Genomic DNA, 20,091 nt, shown 5'->3' with positions numbered 1-20,091 from the left:
CTGTGGCATATAAGCTATGTCAAACAAACTACTAATAGTAAAAGCGCTGCATTTAAGAATAGCGGGACTCCACGTAAATAATTCTCATGGCTTCAGCATTGTTTTATTATTTTTAAGTTAGTTTTAAAAAAAGAATATACACTTGGAGTTATTAATATGAAAGATTACATTTCGTTATTACTTAAAATGTAAGCACGAGAAGCTTTGAGGGACAATTTTCCGAGCTTTTATGATCGGCACGGAAAGGCAACACAAGTGAGAATAGTCGGCATGAAATTATTTTGACTTTTTGTTTCCCTAACTTGGACTTTCAGGCAACTCCTCCACTTACTTGAGCAACACCTTTAAATGAAACAACTGGTTATGCTTAGATTTAGGTTATATATGCTTCGTAGTAGGTTTACGGCCACGTCTAGACGTACGTCTGCAAATTCCAGCGAAGGAGGAAAGATTTGTTTGTCAGCCTGCGAGAAAATGCTGCCTGAGAAGCTTAACTCAGGGCAAAATATCTCCCTGTGCCAGGAAGCGGATGTTGTTGACGTTTACATCGCAACGGCATCAGTCGGTTTTGAAGGCCGGCTAGCCTGGCAAAACAACAGTATACGGCGAAATTATCCACTTTATAACCCGAAGGACAGAAAAGATAGCCCACTCAGGTCCGCTGCTCAACAATGGACGCGTGTTTAGTCGATTTGTCATGTATTCTCGGTCTGTCCGTAGTCACCAGCTCGGCTAGTTAGCACAGCTGGCTAACTGGCTAATTAAACCCTGACAAGTGTTTGGCAGCTTGTCAACTGTTAGCTGACGAAAGAGAACTCAAGAGGAGGGAATAATTAACTTATATCTAAAAAGGTTTACAGTTGACAGCTGGTATGAACAGGAGCTTCCAAGGGCTGTTTGACTTCTGGTTGAATTGACTGTAGATGCTGTGGAGTAAGTAAACGATTTGAGCAATGGGGTTATAAACACACAAATAAGACAAGGACTGTTAACCCGGCGTTGCTTGCTTTTGTTTACAATGAGTCTTAAATATGCCAATGTGTCTTGATAAGTGAAAAGGCCGGACATTTCTATGATCGTTGTTGCGTGAAGACTACATCTAGAAAATAACATTATTGTAATTTTCATACGTAGATCGCAGGAGTCATTTGACTTAACAGGTTTAGGACAGAGTTACCTGTAACGTTAGTCTTTTGCATGTCGACGTGTCTCATGTGTGTACAGTCGGTCCGGGTGACAGCTTGGAAAAGTAAACAGGTGTGATACACTAACCTGCTCACAGGACTTGGAGCAACTTTGCACTTCAACTAATGCCTGCCAAATCTCTATCAGTTACACCTAGAGACCTGGTTACTTGAAATAGCAACATTCCTACAAACTATTTGATTGCAGTTTTGGCTGTTTTTGGTGTTTGCTGAGAAACACACTTACAGAATGTAAGTCGCTAAGATTGAGCAACAAACTAGGATGATTTCATGATGATTAGGTGGTACATCATAGTCAAAGCCAAAAAGTGCTTTTAACATGATCTCAGAGGTATAACGTTACTGGGATGGTTTAGGTTTATGATTCGTAGGTGTTTTTGTTAGTTTGAGCTGTTTGGTTAGGACAGTGATGACTACATATTTACTCAGTGACTGTCTGAGAGCCAAACTGTAGTTGTACGTACATTGCTACGATTTTGCCCAGCTACCACAATGCCAGTTGTACTGTTCTTGATGCTGCTTGGAGCATTATCTAGCCACGGACAGGCCATGTCACGGGAGGAGAAGCACAGGTTGAGGTGAGTTGAGAAAAACACACGGCACCCTCAGAGTGTAATATGGGAAAACATTTTCTCCCCTGAATAGATGTTACGCATGCTGATTTGTGTCTGTGTTTTCCCCTCACCAAAGGAACCAAGTGGTTGAGATGTTTGACCATGCATATCAGAATTATATGGTAAGTTATCTGTTTTCACTGGATTCCTTCACAGAAATATGACTTTCTAGTTAAAGGAATTTTAATAAGTCTCTTTGCTGCAGCCTAGATATTTGGATTTGATTCAGGACAATTTAGCATCTTATCAGGTGACCAGCAACATTTTTACCTTTTTGTCATCCCTGCTCATACTGGCCCATACTAGTATAGAGTAGAGCATATCTGTTGTAAAATAAGATGTGATATATTTATTTGTAATGGTTCATTATGGAACCATAATTACACTTTTTTGATATTTGGGTGCATGTTTTTTATATCAGTTCCAACTGGCTTTTTGCAACTTCTTTCATGTTGGATAACACAAAATATAATGTACATTTTAAAATGACTGAGGTCAGACTGAGCTGGCATCCTAAGGAAAAAAAAAGCATCGTTTTAAAAGTGTTTGTGTGTGTTTCTCAGGACCATGCATACCCAGCAGATGAGCTGATGCCACTAACATGCAGAGGAAGAGTACGTGGGCTTGAACCAAGTCGAGGTGACATAGACGACGCTCTGGGAAAGTGAGTAGCGTACTGTCTTGGAGCAATGAAGACGTGGGTCCACACACATATTGTCCACACACATTACCACACATGGTCGATGCTGAGTTCACATCATTATGTTGAATTATTTTTCACACAGTAATCTTAAAGGGCAGTAAACAGTTTTTGTCTTTCTCTGATAGGTTTTCTCTGACCCTCATAGACACTCTGGATACTCTGGTGGTGAGTATTGGTCTTTTTGTATTTTTCATGTTTGGTTGTCTTACAGTAATGCTTTGGGTTATTATTTTGAGGCTACATTTAAATTAATAGGACAGAACACCATGGAGATATTGATGAAATTGGTGTAATATATTTTGCGCACTGTACAAGAAAATGATCCCATGATTTTTTCTTTTGCTTTGTGAGTCTTTAGCAGAATTCAGAGAGAAATGTCAGTGTTACTAAATAAAAATTAACAAAGCCTTTAATTAAATATTTCTGGGGTCAATCGTCTGCAGAAAATCCTGAGTGTTTCAGTCCACTTTTAAACTGTGGTCTATAATCAGATTTTCATGTATTATTTCTCATTGCCAGCTTTTGAACAAGACGACAGAGTTTGAGGCTGCAGTGAGGAGAGTGCTTACAGATGTGAGGCTGGACAACGACATTGTGGTGTCGGTCTTTGAAACCAACATTCGCGTCCTTGGGTGAGATTGGACTAGACTATCAACACACATTAATGATTAAGGCGGTTAAGAAATAAACTGTTCGTGTAGTGTACCACATTTTACACTTAGTGTACTTTCTGACAGGCAGCAAACAGAATAGCTGTCCAAAAAGACTTTAGTGATAAGAAATCACTGGATTCTGCTGTACTTAATTCTTAAGATGTGGTTGATTGGTGTGTGTGTGTGTGTGTGTTCAGAGGTCTGTTAGGAGGGCACTCCATGGCTGTGATGCTGAAGGAGGGAGGTCAACACATGCAGTGGTACCAGGATGAGCTCCTGCATATGGCCAAAGACCTAGGTCTCCGACTGCTGCCAGCCTTCAACACCAGCAGTGGCTTGCCTTATCCCAGGGTGAGACAAACGCACACAGCCAGAAATACCTGAATTCAGCACCTTAATACCAGAAACAAAGCTACATGCATTGTAGTTTGTTTAAGGTGGGGATATTAAATTTTATATATACTTGTTGTGCCTTGTCATTAGTAGTCCCATATTATTCAATGTCTGTATTAAACATATTTGATGATATATGTACTACAAAAGAAACAAAAAAGAAGAAGCAATTATTTGAGTTTATTCACATACTTCCAGGGTTGCAAAATGACAGATTTGCATCCTCTCAGATCATTACATATTTTAATTTTCTGCTTCACTGCTCTGCTCGCAGCTGTGACAGCTTTTGAAAGCAGACATTTTCATGTCTGACTAGTTTTCATGCCCAATCTCTTGAAAACCAAATGTGACTCTAAAAACAGATTGTGTAATGTTTTTTCTTTCTGCTTGACAGGTGAACCTGAAATATGGTGTCAGGGGTCCTGAGACGAGAACAGGCACAGAAACGGACACCTGTACTGCGTGTGCCGGGACCATCATCCTGGAGTTTGCTGCCTTAAGTCGCTTCACTGGGGATCCTGTGTTTGAGGTATCAAATGTTCATCAGATAATAAGATCTTCCTATGCCTACATGTTGTAATTCAGTGGACCTTTTTTTTAAAAAAAAAAAAGCAAATGTCAAAGATTTTCATTTCTGACTTGAATACTGCAAATATTACCACTACCAACACACTGTTGGAGAAAACCATTTGAAATATCAACAGTCATGGTGTTATTAGTCAACAAAGTCAACAGATTTATGCTGCTGTTTTATAGATGAGGAAGCAATATATTTTAGTCATCCAGCACATCTTAAACAGCAAAATGGTTATTAGGAATAATTTCATCTTTTGACTAAAAGTTTTTAACCTCAGCTAATTATTTATCACCAAAACTGTTCTAATACACAAAACTAAACTTGTATTATGTGCTTGTGGCTCTACTGGGATGTTTCCTGTGCTGATACTTTGATATTTACCTATCATCTATCAAAGAGCTGATAAATAGTAAGATAGCCATCAGCTATTTGAACAGACACACCCTACAAGCGGCTCATCTTTCTTTGTTTATCTGTAATCCGGGTTACACTGTAGCATTTTATCTTTTTTGATGTGAAATACAGTCTGTCATGTATCTCATGTACTCAGTGAGATCTGATTCTTTCCACCTTGTTTTACTCTTCATCTTTTTACACTGTTCATATATAAATGATGATGTTTTTGATGACAGGGAAAACCTGATCATAACAACATTCAAGTACTGTGGACCCAGACCCATAATAAAGTTTTTTTTAATGTAGTTTGTACCAGTCATCTTAGTTGTCTCTCTACTTGACATTACTCCTGGTGAGGACTGCACAAATGTAGTGTAATTGGGGATACTGGGGCTCATTCATCCCCCTTCATAAAAAACAATATCATGCTAATGCCTTCTTTTTAATCGTGAAAACAAGTGTATGCAGACTTGAAAATTGCTGCTTGTCATTATTTCTTTGTATACATCTTTGTGTATGTCTTTGTGCGTACACTCTAACACCAGGGTGTTAAAATATGTTGCCTTCTTACTTTGGCTCCATTCTATTCAAGTGTCCCAGTAATATAAGCCATGATAGTGTGACAGTGAGCCAGCATGAACAACAGCAGGACCTTGAAACTGAAGCAGCTAAATTAATTCAACCATCACTAATTCTATTATTTACACCCGTGCTTTTCCTACTGAGACATGTCAAATGCCTTACATGATAAAGGCCTACTCATGGAATATAGATGAAGGTTAGAATATGCAAGACATAGACATTTGTGAATGGGAAACCAAAATTATCTTTATTTGCTTGTTGATTAACCTGCCTCTTGTGTAAAAAAATTCAGAATTTTGTCTTCTTTATAAGATTTATTTAAATGGATAAAACGAGGGGTAGGGCAGCTGTAGCTGCAGTGGTGTAGTGAAATATTTCAGCGTATTCAAGTATATGTGAAAAAGTTAGATATTTTTCCCTGTGCTACGATATTAGAGCCTGGGACCGGTTCACTTCCTGGCAGCAGTAGACTGCTGATCAAGCAGAGAGTCAATCACTGTAATCTTTCTAACAGTGGACAACTACTGCAGATTGATTTTTTTTTTTTTTAACTTAATCAATAATGCACCCTTCCTCACAAACCACAGGCCCATGCCCGGAGAGCCCTGGACTTTCTGTGGGAGAAGAGACAGAGAAACAGCAATCTGGTGGGGACCACCATCAACATCCACTCTGGAGAGTGGGTCCGTAGGGGTAAGAGAGGGAGGAGAGAAGACCAGGATGGAGGAGGGAGTGAAAGATGAAGAGGGTGGATGAAGAGGGGAGGAGGCTGAGGCAGATATGGACTCATGAGGAGAAAAGGACATGGGAAGTGAAAATTAAGTATAGGGGTACAATCTTTCTGCCTGAATGAGAGAGGATTTGGTTGAACAGTGGGTGGATGGGTAAAAACTAGAACATTTGTTTGTCACCTGATTTTCTCTTGTCTGATAAAGGGATGCATGATTGTGTGTCTCCAGACAGTGGAGTAGGAGCGGGAATTGACTCATACTATGAATACCTGCTAAAGGCCTACATCCTCTTGGGTGATGACCTGTTTCTGCAGCGGTTCAATATTGTGAGGACACACACACACACACACACACACACACACACACACACACTTACTTGCTTACTTGTACAGAGTAATTTGATGCCTCTCTGTCTTCATAATAGCATTTGCTCACAGTGGCATCTCCAACATAAAGCAGCGTTATACTTTTACATTTGTGCATTTCAGGATTCTGTTTAGTTCTTCAGCACAGAGGTTAGCTTTAAAATAATGCTTTTTTTAAAAAACAACTTACCCAGATAAATACCTTTTTCCTCAACCTGTTTTAAGTCCTCAGGCTCACATGGTGTATTTGTGTATATCACCAAACACCATGTGCCTCAAATTTTCTGTCTATCTGTTCTGTTTATTTCACCAAGCACCATAAGACTGTTATTATATCCTCAATCCTTCCACTTTGTATGTCCCATTTAGCACTATGCATCTATAATGAAATACATTAGCCAGCCTCCGCTGCTGCTGGATGTCCACATCCACAAACCTCTGCTTCCCGCTCGCACCTGGATGGACTCTCTGCTGGCCTTCTTCCCTGGACTGCAGGTTAGATAGAATCATGTGAATTGAAGCATTTACTCATCCTATATTTTGGCTTGTGCCATTTCACTAACGTTGTACATGCTGTTCATACTGTACATGTCTCAGGTGTTGAAGGGAGATATCCGTCCTGCCATCGAGACTCATGAGATGTTGTATCAAGTTACAAAGAAACACAACTTCCTCCCAGAGGTAATCTCTCTCTGTGTGTATCCGACATACCACATCTTAGCCTTTAACTGCTTGCATTTCACGAGACTCCTGAATTTAGCTTTGTCTGTCTGTTCTAATTGCAACGCTTGGGATGGTGTGCTGACCCCTTCGTCCTTCTCCGTCTATCCTCAGGCTTTCACTACTGATTTCAGGGTACACTGGGCACAACATCCCCTGAGGCCTGAGTTTGCAGAGAGCACCTATTTCCTTTACAAGGTAATTTATCAAGGAAGCTTGACATAATGCAGACGTTCTCTTTTCACTGCCACAGTACTGAGGTAAATGTCTATTTTCATTTGCTAGGTTTTGTTAAATGTTGTTAACCTTGATCTCAAGTTTCTGACATTTGACCAAAATCTCAAGGTACACCAGGACTCATTTACAATCAGAAACACTATCTCCATTTCTGCAGTTATTAAGCAGCCTCCAGCATGCAGACCACTAGTTAGTGTTTATAGTTATCATATAATAATACTTTGCCTCCTGCACTCTGGTGTCTTGTAAAAATGTATGAAGGAACATACTGTGATAAAACACTGAGATCATTTATCTTAGGAATGGAAGTTACATCTTTGTGTCTGACTGGATTTAACTGGAGCCTTCTTCATGGTTGATGTTCTGTCCTCTGTTATGATCCCACTACTGTCCTCTCATCCTCCCAGGCCACAGGAGACCCTTATTACCTGGAGGCAGGTCGCACCATCCTGGACAACCTCAACCGCTTTGCTCGTGTCCCCTGCGGCTTCGCTGCAATGAAGGACGTACGCACTGGGAGCCACGAGGACAGGTGAGAATATAAAGACTCAGTATTTGTACAATGATTTGTATGATGATGAACTACTAAACCGTACCATCAGATTAACATACCATGACATGATGGTATCACTAGCTATAAAACAACATAGATGGACAATCTTTGGATTGGCATTGTAACTGAGCCAGACCAACACTGAATTCATGAGGCTAATATTGATATATAAGAGTAAAATATATATTGATTCTATTGATCTACTTTGCAATGACCTTAGTGATTATTTGAAAAATAAACCAGTAGTTTAAGTAAGTATCCAGTTTGTTAGCCCTGTGCCCCATATCTTACACCTCTCCTTTCCTATTAGAATGGACTCGTTCTTCCTCGCTGAGATGTTCAAATACCTCTTCCTGCTGTTTGCTGATGCGGAGGACTTACCGTTTGACGTGGAGGACTACGTCTTCACAACCGAGGCACACCTGCTGCCCCTGTCCCTCTCTACAGCCCCTCACTCTTCATCTATTCCCTCAAACAGAACGGTAATCAGCATGATGCCATAATAATTAAAATCTGTCAAATGGATGAAAGCATTTACACATTCAAGTTCCTAACAAAATCTATAATATACTCATGATATTTAAGTCAGAGGAGGAGCTAGACGACTCTAACTTTGACTGGACCTGCCCTAACACTCGCCTCCTGTTTCCTGACCCCGCCTTCCCTCGTAACCTGAGAGAACCAATCCGTAGTGCTGTGGACAAGAGCTGCCCTCGGCCTGCTGCTTACCGGTGTGTATACATACAGGTTTGACCAGGTTATATGCCTGCGCTTATGATCTATTTTCCCTAATTACTATATCTCTTCCTCTTGCTCTTCTTCCTCCTCTCAGGGAGCCCGGTATGGGCCGTCCTCCTCTGAGGGCTCAGGACTTCATGGCAAACAACCCTGAACATCTGGAGCTGCTGAGGAGGATGGGAGTCAGTCTCATCCACCTGAAAGATGGCAGGGTGCAGCTGGTCCAGCATGCTACACAGGTAAACAGTTTAGCAGCAAGGAAAAACAAAAACAAAAAAACACACAATCCAAGGCTGAAATAATTCTTAATTTCTTAATAGTATACTACTCCTCAGCTGTTTTGTTCTAATCACTAGGGGTGGGAAGGACAGAGTAGCTAATGATACAACACTGTTACTTTTTCAGCACATGCAATCCTGCAGTATGCAAAATACTGCAAGACACTCATCTCTAAAACAAACTATCTCTAGAACTAATGAGGAAACACTACCTTTTAAAATGTGAAGTTATTCGTCAAAAAGCGGAACAATGATATTGCATTGCATACTGCATGATGAAGTGTGCATTAAAGTGCATAATATCTTTGCAACAGCTTGTGCGTCTCTACTGTTTAAATGTAAAAAAGCAAGAGATCATACTGTGAAACTGGTGTACATTGCATCAAGAGATTCGTCTAAACTTGAGGATATATTCTTTGTCCCAGCTCTACAAATCACGGTGTTCTTTCAATCCCGACTTTTTAAAACCCTCTGTTTCTTTTCCTCTCCTCTCCCACTCTGGCACATCCACACCTAGGCGGTGAGTGCGGTAGCAGCAGAGGATGGCGTGCGTTTCATGCAGGAGATGATGGAGCTGTCCAGCCAGCAGCAGAAAGAGCAGCTGCCTCCCAGAGCCATTCAGATCGTCTCACATCCATTCTTTGGCAGGGTTGTGCTGACTGCTGGCCCAGCACAGTTTGGCATAGACCTGTCCAAAAGTTCCACAGGGGTGAGTGGGTTTTGTAGCTCTGCCAAGCTGCCAGGTTTCAAATGGGCACCTAACTGTCCTCCTGTTTGTTTTTCCTAAGAGAGTCACTCACTTTTCCCCAGTATTTTTAAAAGAGTGCATCCTCTCCTAGAATAGTTTCCTAAATCAAACAGAAGAAAAGATGAGTGCTTGGTTTCAGCACCAGAAAGAGAACATGTGGGTTTAGACTGCAGCACAGTACGCCCCTATAATATTAAAATGCGTTCCTTCATTCTTTGCAATAATTCACCTGTCCTGCTTCTTTACTCCTGTGTGCAGGTACGAGGCTTTGTGACTGTGGCTGAACCCTACAGTGGCTGTACTGAGATCACCAATGCTGAGTACGTCCAGGGTCACATCGCTCTGCTTCAGAGGGGCCAGTGTATGTTTGCAGAGAAGGCCCGACATATCCAGAAGGCTGGCGCCATTGGAGGGATAGTCATCGGTGAGTTCAAGCAGCTAACGACACAATATGGAAGATAATTAGACTCAATGACTAGATTAGGCCTCGATAAATTGATTATCTTGAAGACAGCCAGTCGAATAGGGTCCTGCACATTACATGACTAAATAATAAAGCAGAATCAAGTAAGCTTAATAATAATAATGATAATCTGAATCTACATAGGACCTCTCTCAACAGTTGTGAATTCCTTTACAGTACACAAACAGCGTATTACAGTCTTATCTAGACATTTTTTTCCACAAAACGTCAGAAACTAGTGAAACATTCCTGTCACAATTTCCCCGAGCCCTAGGTGATGTCTTCAAATTGCTTGTTTTGTCTGAAAAACAAAGGTAATGAATTAGGAAACTTTTTCATTTGAGAAGCTGAAACCAGCAAATGTGTGACGTTTTTCCTTGTTTAAGGACATAATCTGTCATCAAAGTCAGTTAATTTCCTTTCAGTCGATTAATCGACTAATTGTTTCAGCACTATAATCTCTCACTTTTGCTCCCTTCCTCTCCTTCCAGACGACAACGAGGGCAGCAGCAGTGACACAGCTCCCCTGTTTCAGATGGCAGGGGACGGCCGCAGCACAGATGACATCACCTTGCCTCTCCTCTTCCTCTTCCATAAGGAGGGCAACATCCTGTTGGAGGCACTGAAGGAGTACAGGGAGGTGGAGGTGCTGTTGAGCGACAAAGCCAGAGACAGAGGTGTGACATTACTCCATCATCATCATCATCATCATATGCCTCCCTAAGTGTTAGAACTCTAATCTTTTTCCCCACTTATCTCTTTTGATAAGATTGATCACGTCAGTGTATTCATCTCTCTCCACTGACCGAGCCTCATGTGCTCAGCTTCATAAAATAAAGATGAGGTGTAGGGATTCAGGCATTATTTTAAGTCTCAGATCGTGACTCATTCTAAAAGCCACCCACCAGCTGTGGTCATAATGGTGGAGGTTTACGCCTTTATCAATATTGCATTTTCATTCTTTTCCTCATTTGCCAAATCCCTCTATTCCCTGTGGTGGACTGTAACAGTGCCTTTCCTCCTCTCTTTCTTGGTTTCTCTTTCTTCATAACCCTCTCCCTTTGATGAACAGCAGCCATATTCAAAGGTAAACCTCTTCCTGGCAGCCTGATTGAGGGCAGTAAGTATTCTTTTCTTCTTTTTTTGTCATTGTTACGCCCCACCCTTAAGCGGCCCTAAGGGGCAAACAACACTCCACCACCGACCCAAACCAACCATTTTTAAGACAACCAAATCCATGGGATTTATTAACATGAAGACGTACAAAATCCCAGGCTGAGTGGCAACAAGACCAGCAGTCGCCACACCAGAAGGCTCTCTCTTCTGGTACTGACTCAGGAGCTTTTAAGCACTTCATTCCCAGGCCAGGTGCATCTCATTAAGCAATCAGAGGTAGCACACCTGTGCAGAACTAGAGAGGTTAGAAGAGGAGAAGGGACACATAGCATAGGGAAACACATACAGCTGTAACAGTTATCCACACTTTTCATCCTTTCTCATGCCTTTATCTCTGTTTTCTCTCCTGACAGTCATGCTTTCATCTCTCCATCCCTTCCTCTCACTCTGCCCTCTAACCACAGGATCATGTCTGTGTTTGATAGAAAAGCTTATTTAAGTCACAGTTTTGTCATTTGTTATTTTCCCCATCAGAACTTAGCACATGACAGTTCTTTGTCTTTGTTTGTCACTGGAACAAACCAATAGTTTTATTTTTATGTATATATATATGCGCTGTGTTTGCTGTCAAACAGGCTATAAAATGGCAAGATTTCATAACTAATGCAAAGAAGCCTGAACAGAGATTATTATCATTATAAGTAACCTGGCTGTAGGTACAGGATCAGCACACTAGGAGCTGTTAGAGATCTGAGCATCTAAGACTACTGCATTCTTCAGCAGACGAGACGCTTGCCAAAACAGACACTAGCCACAAATCAAAGGATTTGTGGCTAGTGTCTGTAACCACAAAGCCACCAGGACACAATAATGACCAGGTAATCTGTGCCTATCTGTACTTGAATTATAATGCCTTGAAGTTAGTCACTTCCTATTGTCCTTCCTTGCAGCAGTCCTCAATGCATTCCCTCGACTATATATTATAAGGCACAGACTTGTTCCTTAACACATTAACAATCTGCAGTTAAAGAAGCGGCTACATTTTTAGAAACTATAACAGATCAAATACACTTTTTTTTTCTAACCAAATCTGTGCAAAATTCACAGTATAACTTTTTGCCAGATTTCTCGTCTCAGTTGACTCTCAGTTTGGTTGTGCAGCTATGTGAGAAAGGCTTTATCCTGTGGGAAACATGACTCACCATCAGCATCATGCTGTTATAGTTGACAGCCTCTTGATGAAAACTGGTCTATTTTTGTCTGAGAATGGGTACCAGGAGGCATGTTGTATAGATTACCGACTGAGGAGGAGGAAAAGAGGTTTGTGTGTGTGTGTGTGTGTGTGTGTGTGTGTGTGTGTGTCCTGCACATCTTTTTGTATAAAGCTGTTCAGTCTCACGCCCCTGCTTTCTTTTCAGGTGTGGACGTGCAAGAAGCGGAAGAAGACTGCTTAACTGAGGCAACAACTCCCACTTCATTTGAACCTATTGGCCAATCGCAAATGAGTGCGGTGGAGCTAGACGAATTGGCTCCCGAGGAGGTGACTCCATCACAGGAGGAAGTCAGGCCTGTAGATGAAGACACTAGTCCTGCAGAGGAGGTCAGACCACCGGAAGAGGAAGCTAGTCCTACAGAGGCAGAGCCTGATTTGGCACAGCCCAAAGAGGAGAGAGACTCTGAGAAGAGAGAGGAGCCCGAGGGCGACACAGACTCAAGCAGCCAGTCAGTGGATGAACTGCTGGCTGATTGGCGGGAAGACTTGGAGGCGTTCCAGCAGATGGAGAAGGATGAGCTCTGACAGTCGTGGGCCATGTCGTGCCCTGTGACTGCGGTTTGATCCCACTATGGGGAGAAACCTGAAGGGAACACATCTTCACACGTCACCAGCCTCAATCTGTTGAAGTCAGAGGAAGCTGGGGAGATGTCTTTGATTTCTTCTCTTGCTCTCTGTGGATGGTATCACGTGCCAAGGCAAGCCCACACAGTCTATCTCTGGACCATAAGGGAGTCCTTTTTAGCCTGGTAGATAATGGATGAGAGACCACGGTTCTTACCTCACTTTCTCATACGGTTTCTGTTAATCTGTCATAACAAACCCTAATGAATGACATGGACCAGACTGTATGTATCAGCGTCTCAATGTCCACTCCAAATCACTTCTCACACTGTTGTTCTCTCTATGCATTTCTAACTCCTTTTGCTCAAATCAACTCTTGTCCAACAACTACATTCTAATTAAATCCATCGACCAATAAATTTTATTTAAATGTGATGATTATTTGTGATGATACATTTACTGTTGTCATGGTCTTGAGCCATCATATGAACACACTGATGTGACTTATGGACTTAATCCATGTGGGGATCAGTGACATTGAATAAGCTGCAGGATCTTTTTATGGTTTTATGGTAGACAAACTCAACACCATGCTTTATCTCTCTGGAGGATATATGAAGTCATCTCTCAATGTAAATATGTATTTGTCGAGATATTTTGACTGAAACAATATAGCGCTGCTTTGCTCAGGTTCTGGTTCACCCCACAAACAACAACCTCTGGACCACATCAGGTGGAGCAGACACACCCTCAGCAGCATGGTGGGATGGATTACACACCACAGGGGGGCGCTATGTGACCTGTCTGTCATGCTGTAGCTGCTGACTAATTTGGAAGGAGCAGAAATAAGCCAATGAGTTAACATGATGAAATTAAATAAAAACAGAGGGATATCGGGAATACTGCCGTGATTCTTTGAGTTTATGCTATTTTAACACTGAATTTTGGGTTTAGATGTTGCAGTTCATAAAAAATTATGCAAAGTGGGAGGGGATTCATGAATTTAGCTGATTTTACTTCACTAGGATATAGACATGGTTGGATCTAAGAGGAGTTTTCTTATTTGACAGTAAATCTTAAATTGTATTTCACCTTGTAATGATATAAAAGCTGCTCTAATAGAATATTCAGCACATGTCTGGATTTTCAGAGGAAATGGTAAAGACATGTTGACTTTCAGAAGAAAGCGGAACATTTGAGTGAAAGGTGAAGATTTTATTTTTAAATCTGTTCTTTTCCAACAGATGTATTTCTATAAACAGTGGGTGGACACCCACATAAATATACATAAATACATAAATCTCTACTTGGAAAATTCTCAGTAAGCAACATGGCATTACTGTCAAACTGATTAAATCAGTGGTGGAAGAAGTACTCACATCTTTGAATCAAGTAAAAAGAAAAATTCTCAGTTCCAAATAAATTCCTGTATTCAAATTTGACTGAATTAAAGGAGAAAATGTACTTTAAGTATCAATAGTAAAAGTATTTGTTTGTCAGAATAGCCCCTTTCAGAGAATACTATTATATATATATCATATTATGGATTATTACTACTAATACACTAACATTTGAGCAGCATTTTAATGTCACAGCTGGTTGAGGTGTAGCTAATTTTAGTATGTAAAATATTAATCTGCAAAGTAACCAATATTTAATATAGCTTTCAGATAAATATATTAAATATTTGCCTGATTATAGTGGAGTACAAGTATAAAATAGCATAACATTGAAATACTCAAGTAAAGCACAAATCACTCAAAATTATACTTAAGTACAATACGTCATTAAGTGTAGGTCTAGTTAGTTTCCACTGCTAGATTAAAGTGACACCAAACATGGGATATTTTTGTGAGGGGAAAAAATGTGAAAAGATTTTTCTTTCCTTGATGGATTTCCTTCAGATGTTCCACAGCATTATAACTATTGAATACCACAAACTGTCTATGGTACATATGAACAGCTCATGGTGGATTACTTTCATTACTGGGACCAAAATAAGACAGCAGCTCAGGTCCAGCAGTGTCTGCTGAGTTGGTGGGGCACTCCTCAGCAAGATGGCTGCATTGCTGCGCGCAATAGTGGCATCCTGGTGAAATGACGCAAGCCACAGTTTACGTTCAGTCCTCGAGGCTCTGAGCTCTCCAGTCTCCATAGCGCAGAGATCCCGCCCGACACACAGCCGGAAGACCGACCGGCTATCCTTCAGTGGACCGAGCGGAACCGGTTCATCTGAGTAAGTACCAGCGTGAATTACTTGTTTATAGTCTCCCAGAGGTGTCATTTATCCTCCAGTGAAAAGCAGGCTCCTGCTTGTGGTTTCTTTCTCTCTTCACTCCTCTCTTTTGTTGTTGTTTCCTGAGTGTACCGTGATTACCCGGCGCTTTCTTTCCTGCACACTGGCTTCGCATCTGTCGATGTTTTGTTGTTGTTGTTGTTGTTGTTGGCGGTGGCGGTGCTCGCTGCAACGCTAACGAAGCTTTATCTCATCATTTCTATTAGCGATAAAACACAGGAGGGCTTTAAATGAGATGCGGACGTTTCTCGCTTTGAGTGCGTGAATGTGCCCGCTCGGCTCGGACACCGTTGGCTCAGAGCATTTCAAATTTTCCACACATCCTGGTTGGCTGTGCCACCCTGTCCCGCTGCTCCCCGCCTGCCTGCTGCCGATGTTAAGGCCGTTTGGTGTGGAGAAACACTCAACAGAGGGAAGACGGAACTGGGCTGGCGGAGGCTACAGGCCGTTAACCTTTGTGGAAATGAAACTATGTATGTATGTACTATTGCACTCTCTCTCTGCCCACAACTCCTATCCCTGTAGGGAACAAAGCGCCCAGTGTCTCCTTGTAGCGCAGCTGGACACAGCTGTTGAGCAGAGCCACAGCTCAAGCCCCAGGACAGGACAGGCCCCAGGACAGAGCTCTGTGGCCGGGCCAGGGGCTGCTGCACAGCCCGTGTGCTTCACAGCTCCCGTAGTATGATAGGAGTAAGCCACTGCTTTCTGCTGACCACCACACAGAAGCATTAGGCTTTTTGGCATTGATTTTTTAGAAACTACTGAAGGCTGGTTGTTGCTCATTACTGCTGTTGCAATGTGTCTGCCTCAGAGTGAAGACAGGAGCTGCTGGATAATAATAGGAAAGTCACTGCAGCCAGAATTAGATTTGATATACAGACTCATTTGCAGCTCATTAGCTAAAACTTAGCCCGAGTCTGTTTCAAATGTATCCGTCCCCCACTTCCTAAGACACTATTATACACACTTCATCAGCAAAGGGACTCTAAAAGTTCCCAACTGCCTCCGTGGCTGCTGCGTTTAAATGTGCCATATGGCCATTAGCTACTGTAGATTTCCCCCATGTGATCAACACCAGACCATTACATCCATTTGGTGGCTGTGCAGCACCCTGGTGTGAAAGTAGGTTGGTGTGACCAGTATTACAGAGCATAGTATCCTGTCACCAGCAGCTTACATCGGGGTTATATAAGTTACGATCAAGTACCGGCAATCCTGTGAGTGGATGTTGCCCCCCTCCCTACTTGATATATCTGTCTGTCTTCATCTATCTGCCTCCATCTGCCTTTCACTCCGAGCCTCCCTCATTTGCTTATTACACAGTGTGTGAGTGTGTGAGTCGTTGCTCACATATGGCTTTTGGTTCCGGTGGCTAGCAAAAAGAGACTGAAGTCTCACTCCTCCTCACTCCTCTCTCTTCCTCTCTGTCTGTTTCTGCGAGGCAGGGGGATCTATTCTTAGTCCTCCTCCCTCTTCCTCGTCCCCTCAGTCATCATCGCCGTGATCTGCCTGTCCACCTGAGGCCTCCCTGCCTTGAGCTGATTAGCAGCAGTTCAGGTGATTGCTCGGCCCCTGTTTGGGTCATGATGCAACACCTGTGATGTCACCTGCGAGGAGGTGGATGGTTTCCATGGTTACCAGGATGTCTTCTCTGTCTGTGTGTGGGTGGGAGTTCCCATGATCTCTTACATCCAGAGACAGTGCGCTGTGTTCTCTGCGTGGCTGTGCTTACTGCTGTCAGGTGTGATGAGGCAGTCTATATTGCACTGCAGAAAGCACAAGGCCAGCACAACACGATCCCTCTGGGTTCTGTGTGTCTGTCAGTTCGACTCGCTGAGGTTTCTCACTGGCCGATCGGTTTGTCTACGTGACTGAATAATCAAAGCTCAAGCAGCAAATGTTGCAGCATGAAACCTGAAAACTGTGTCATCATCGTCCGCTTTGTTATTTCTGGTTTGTGTGTTTTATACTGTATGTGTCTGTCTGCATTGCAGTTGATGTGCAGATCAGTGGATGAGGGCTGTTTTCTTCAATTGGTGGTCCTCTGACTGCTTGCCGTTTGAGTCAGCAGGGGTTGGTTTTGCAGCCTGCATGCGTGCTCTGTGTGCTTGTCTGTCCCATGATAAAACAGCATCTCTCTGTGTCCCTGACTGTGTTTACAGTGCAGTTTGTGTTCAGAGTCCAGTTGGGATAGGACATGGAGACAGGGTCCAGTACTGATTTAGCTTGCCAGTTTTTTTCTTTTCTTTTCTTATCTCTTATTCTCACTCCTATGCTCACTCTGAAGTGCTGTGTGAATCTCTGCACAGTGTTTTCCCATCAGACAGAATGCGTCTGTTTCCCATCGCCACCGTAGATAAAATGGTTTCTGATAGGATCTCTGCAGGCCCGTTCCTTGATAATGACGACTCCACTGTTGGAGTGATCTGAGAAAAGAAATGGAGCGTTCAGTAAAATCCCATACATTCAATATGAAGACAGGTAATAGTGAAAATAGAATAACAACAAACACACTACTGTCTTTCAAAATAGAATAACAACAAACACACTACTGTCTTTGGTTGGGTATGTAAAGGTTGTAGTGTCTGGTCAATGATGTAGATCCAAATCCAGTTGGGTGGCTTTACCTTTCAACACATTCCTGGTTCGCATACCACTTTATTCTTCCGAATTTGTGCACAAACACTATGAGAGCTTGTTACTTAATGTGATATTTAATGTGGAACATTTGCTCATTCTAGTCGCTTTTCTAGTCTTTTGCTTTTGTAGAAAACATGACATGCCTCTGCATGAATTAAATATGTAGAGTTTTGATTGTTCTTGATGCATCAACATTGATGTGACTTGGCATAATAGCTATGAAAAGAAGTAAATCCTCACATTTGAGAAGCTAGAAAACTGAATGTTTGGCATTTTTGCTTGAAAAATGATCTAACCAGTTATTTTGTTGAATAGTTGTTGAATAATTTTCTGTCAATTGACTAATCGACTTATGGTTTCAGCTCAAATTAAGATTTATCCGACTATTTGGCCAAAACCCCAAAAGATTCAATTTACTATCATATATGACCAAAAAAATTCTCAAATTTGAATCTGGAACCAGCAAATGTTTGGCATCCATGACTGAAACGATTAACTGTTTATAAAAATAGTCACTTATTAATTATCTGCCTATTGACTAATAGATAAATCGACTAATTGTTTCAGCTCTAAATTTCTGTTTTGGCAAGCTAATACATTTCGTGCAAGCTGTAATTAAAAACCAACAAAATTAGTTTTACAAAAAGCAGGATCTGGTTGGCTTACCACCTGGGCTAAACCATTTCCTGGGGGGAAACCCTGTTTTGTGGTTTTGCATACATTTGCCATATCGCGATATATATCAATACTCTCATAATGAATCCAGCTATATCACCCAGCAACACTGTCGACGGATTGTGAATTGAAATAACCTCATGTTAGGTGTCATTAGTCTCTTGGACAGTTGATTAAAAACTGTTGAAGAGTTTATTGAATGAAAGGTTTCCTCGCTGTGGCGTGAGTGTCACTGTGCAGGATCATAGATGAGGAAAAGCACTGGTTTACATTTGAAAGAATAACATTGCGGATATTGTATCACACCACCCATGTTGAGCCATGAAACATGGGCTCATCTGCAGCTCGTTGGTAAAGCGCTCGAAACATTTCAGTGTGTTTCATTCACACGCAGACTGACATCCGAAACAGCTTTGCCAATTATCCTGCAGCATGCTCGCCAATTACGCAGAGCTTGATATTTATTTTCTTCAGCTGTGGTAATTTCTAATGAATATGAATGCTGATATTCTTTTATTTTGCCGGGTGTGGGTTGGTTTGTTAGCAATTCAGATGGATTTAGAAGAGAAAACATAAACATGTTTGACCTTGTGTGGCTGCTGTGTTGGAGTGGGCCCGCTCTATCAACCGTGTGCAGCTGTCTGTTAGTAAATGTGATGAACAAGCACTTACTCATACTTACTAAACTTGAATACATAAAAGCAATGATAGTAAAAATATAAACCACAATGCCTAACACCTTTTTTCTTCCATCAGCAATTAGCAGCAGTCCTTTTACTTGTAAGGAACTGCAGCCAGGACAGAAAGATATGCTTTTTCTACAGACCAGAGTACCCGTTAAGTCCAAAAAGACACCTGGTAAATACATCTTAAGAACAGAACAAGATCTCAAATCAAAGGCTAGGCAAAGAACTTTTTAAAGTGCATGTTAGAGGTCAAGATTTACCACCAATAGAGTGAAAGCTGGCTTTAATGACCCACCTGATGTGACTGCTGTATTCTCCTACTGACTGTGGTGTGTTTTATGTCAACGCAGTAGGGCGTCACAATATTGCTAAAGCATTTCTTACGTTATTGTTCCACCCTTTTTGATCCTGCTCTTCACCCACCAATCACCTCAGGCACCTGCTTTTACCTCAGTCGCAACTGGAAGCAGCAGCACAGTAGTAGTATCGGAGGGAATGAAACTGAAACGGGCTACTTTCTTTTTGCTCTTTCAGGGAATCTGTCTCGCTCTTGAGAAGCCAGTGGTGCAAACGCCAGTCAGTAACAAGCCTCAGAGGAGACATTTTAATCTCTAGCCGAGTCTGTATTAGGTGGAACAATCCGTTTTTGTATGGTTTGGTATTACCTGCACCAAGATGTGGCCCAATACAGCTCAGCTTTCAATAAGACTACTGGACTGTCTCCTCATAGTAATCTGAAATGTTCTTGTCCACTACTTTCTGCTTTCACTCCTTTGTTTTGTCCTTCTCTCATTCTGTTTCTGTTGCTCTCACCATAAGCTACAGTAGTGAAAGGACATGGTAAAAGCCATGTAGACCTCTCAATTTCAGCTCAACAACTTCTAT

General features: G+C 41.8%; 2 protein-coding genes and 1 long non-coding RNA gene across 5 annotated transcripts in view; 2 read left to right on the top strand and 1 right to left on the bottom strand.

Annotated features, from left to right (window-relative positions):
• The first annotated feature begins 126 nt into the window (after positions 1-126).
• On the top strand, positions 127-13,809 carry edem3 (ER degradation enhancer, mannosidase alpha-like 3). 3 transcript variants are annotated; one of them, XM_044198528.1, is made up of 21 exons: positions 127-1,783; positions 1,896-1,941; positions 2,383-2,483; positions 2,648-2,687; positions 3,042-3,154; positions 3,373-3,526; positions 3,963-4,097; positions 5,711-5,816; positions 6,083-6,180; positions 6,589-6,714; positions 6,817-6,900; positions 7,054-7,137; positions 7,584-7,708; positions 8,040-8,211; positions 8,315-8,460; positions 8,562-8,706; positions 9,263-9,454; positions 9,752-9,917; positions 10,448-10,633; positions 11,029-11,043; positions 12,491-13,809. In XM_044198528.1, the coding sequence occupies exons 1-21, from the start codon at positions 1,698-1,700 to the stop codon at positions 12,868-12,870; spliced, it is 2,700 nt and encodes an 899-aa protein (XP_044054463.1). In that variant the 5' UTR covers positions 127-1,697; the 3' UTR covers positions 12,871-13,809. The 3 variants fall into 3 exon arrangements, with proteins under 3 accessions (XP_044054463.1, XP_044054462.1, XP_044054464.1); XM_044198527.1 differs by having other exon boundaries at positions 11,029-11,076; XM_044198529.1 differs by lacking the exon at positions 11,029-11,043.
• LOC122877243 lies at positions 8,754-9,856 on the bottom strand. Its single transcript, XR_006378210.1, has 2 exons — positions 9,723-9,856; positions 8,754-9,593 (listed from the first exon to the last, which is right to left on the bottom strand). It is a non-coding gene; the product is annotated as an uncharacterized LOC122877243 (long non-coding RNA).
• Positions 13,810-14,470: 661 nt separating the features above from the next.
• Positions 14,471-20,091, top strand: part of zgc:92140 (uncharacterized protein LOC447854 homolog) — a 29,684-nt gene continuing 24,063 nt past the window's right edge. The window contains exon 1 of the mRNA XM_044198535.1: positions 14,471-15,145. The gene's annotated coding sequence lies outside the window, so the exon portion shown is untranslated. The remainder of the gene's footprint in view (positions 15,146-20,091) is intronic.

This window comes from Siniperca chuatsi, linkage group LG6, assembly GCF_020085105.1.
Source record: "Siniperca chuatsi isolate FFG_IHB_CAS linkage group LG6, ASM2008510v1, whole genome shotgun sequence".
Taxonomy (NCBI): domain Eukaryota; kingdom Metazoa; phylum Chordata; class Actinopteri; order Centrarchiformes; family Sinipercidae; genus Siniperca; species Siniperca chuatsi.
This window is presented reverse-complemented; position numbering and strand designations above follow the sequence as displayed.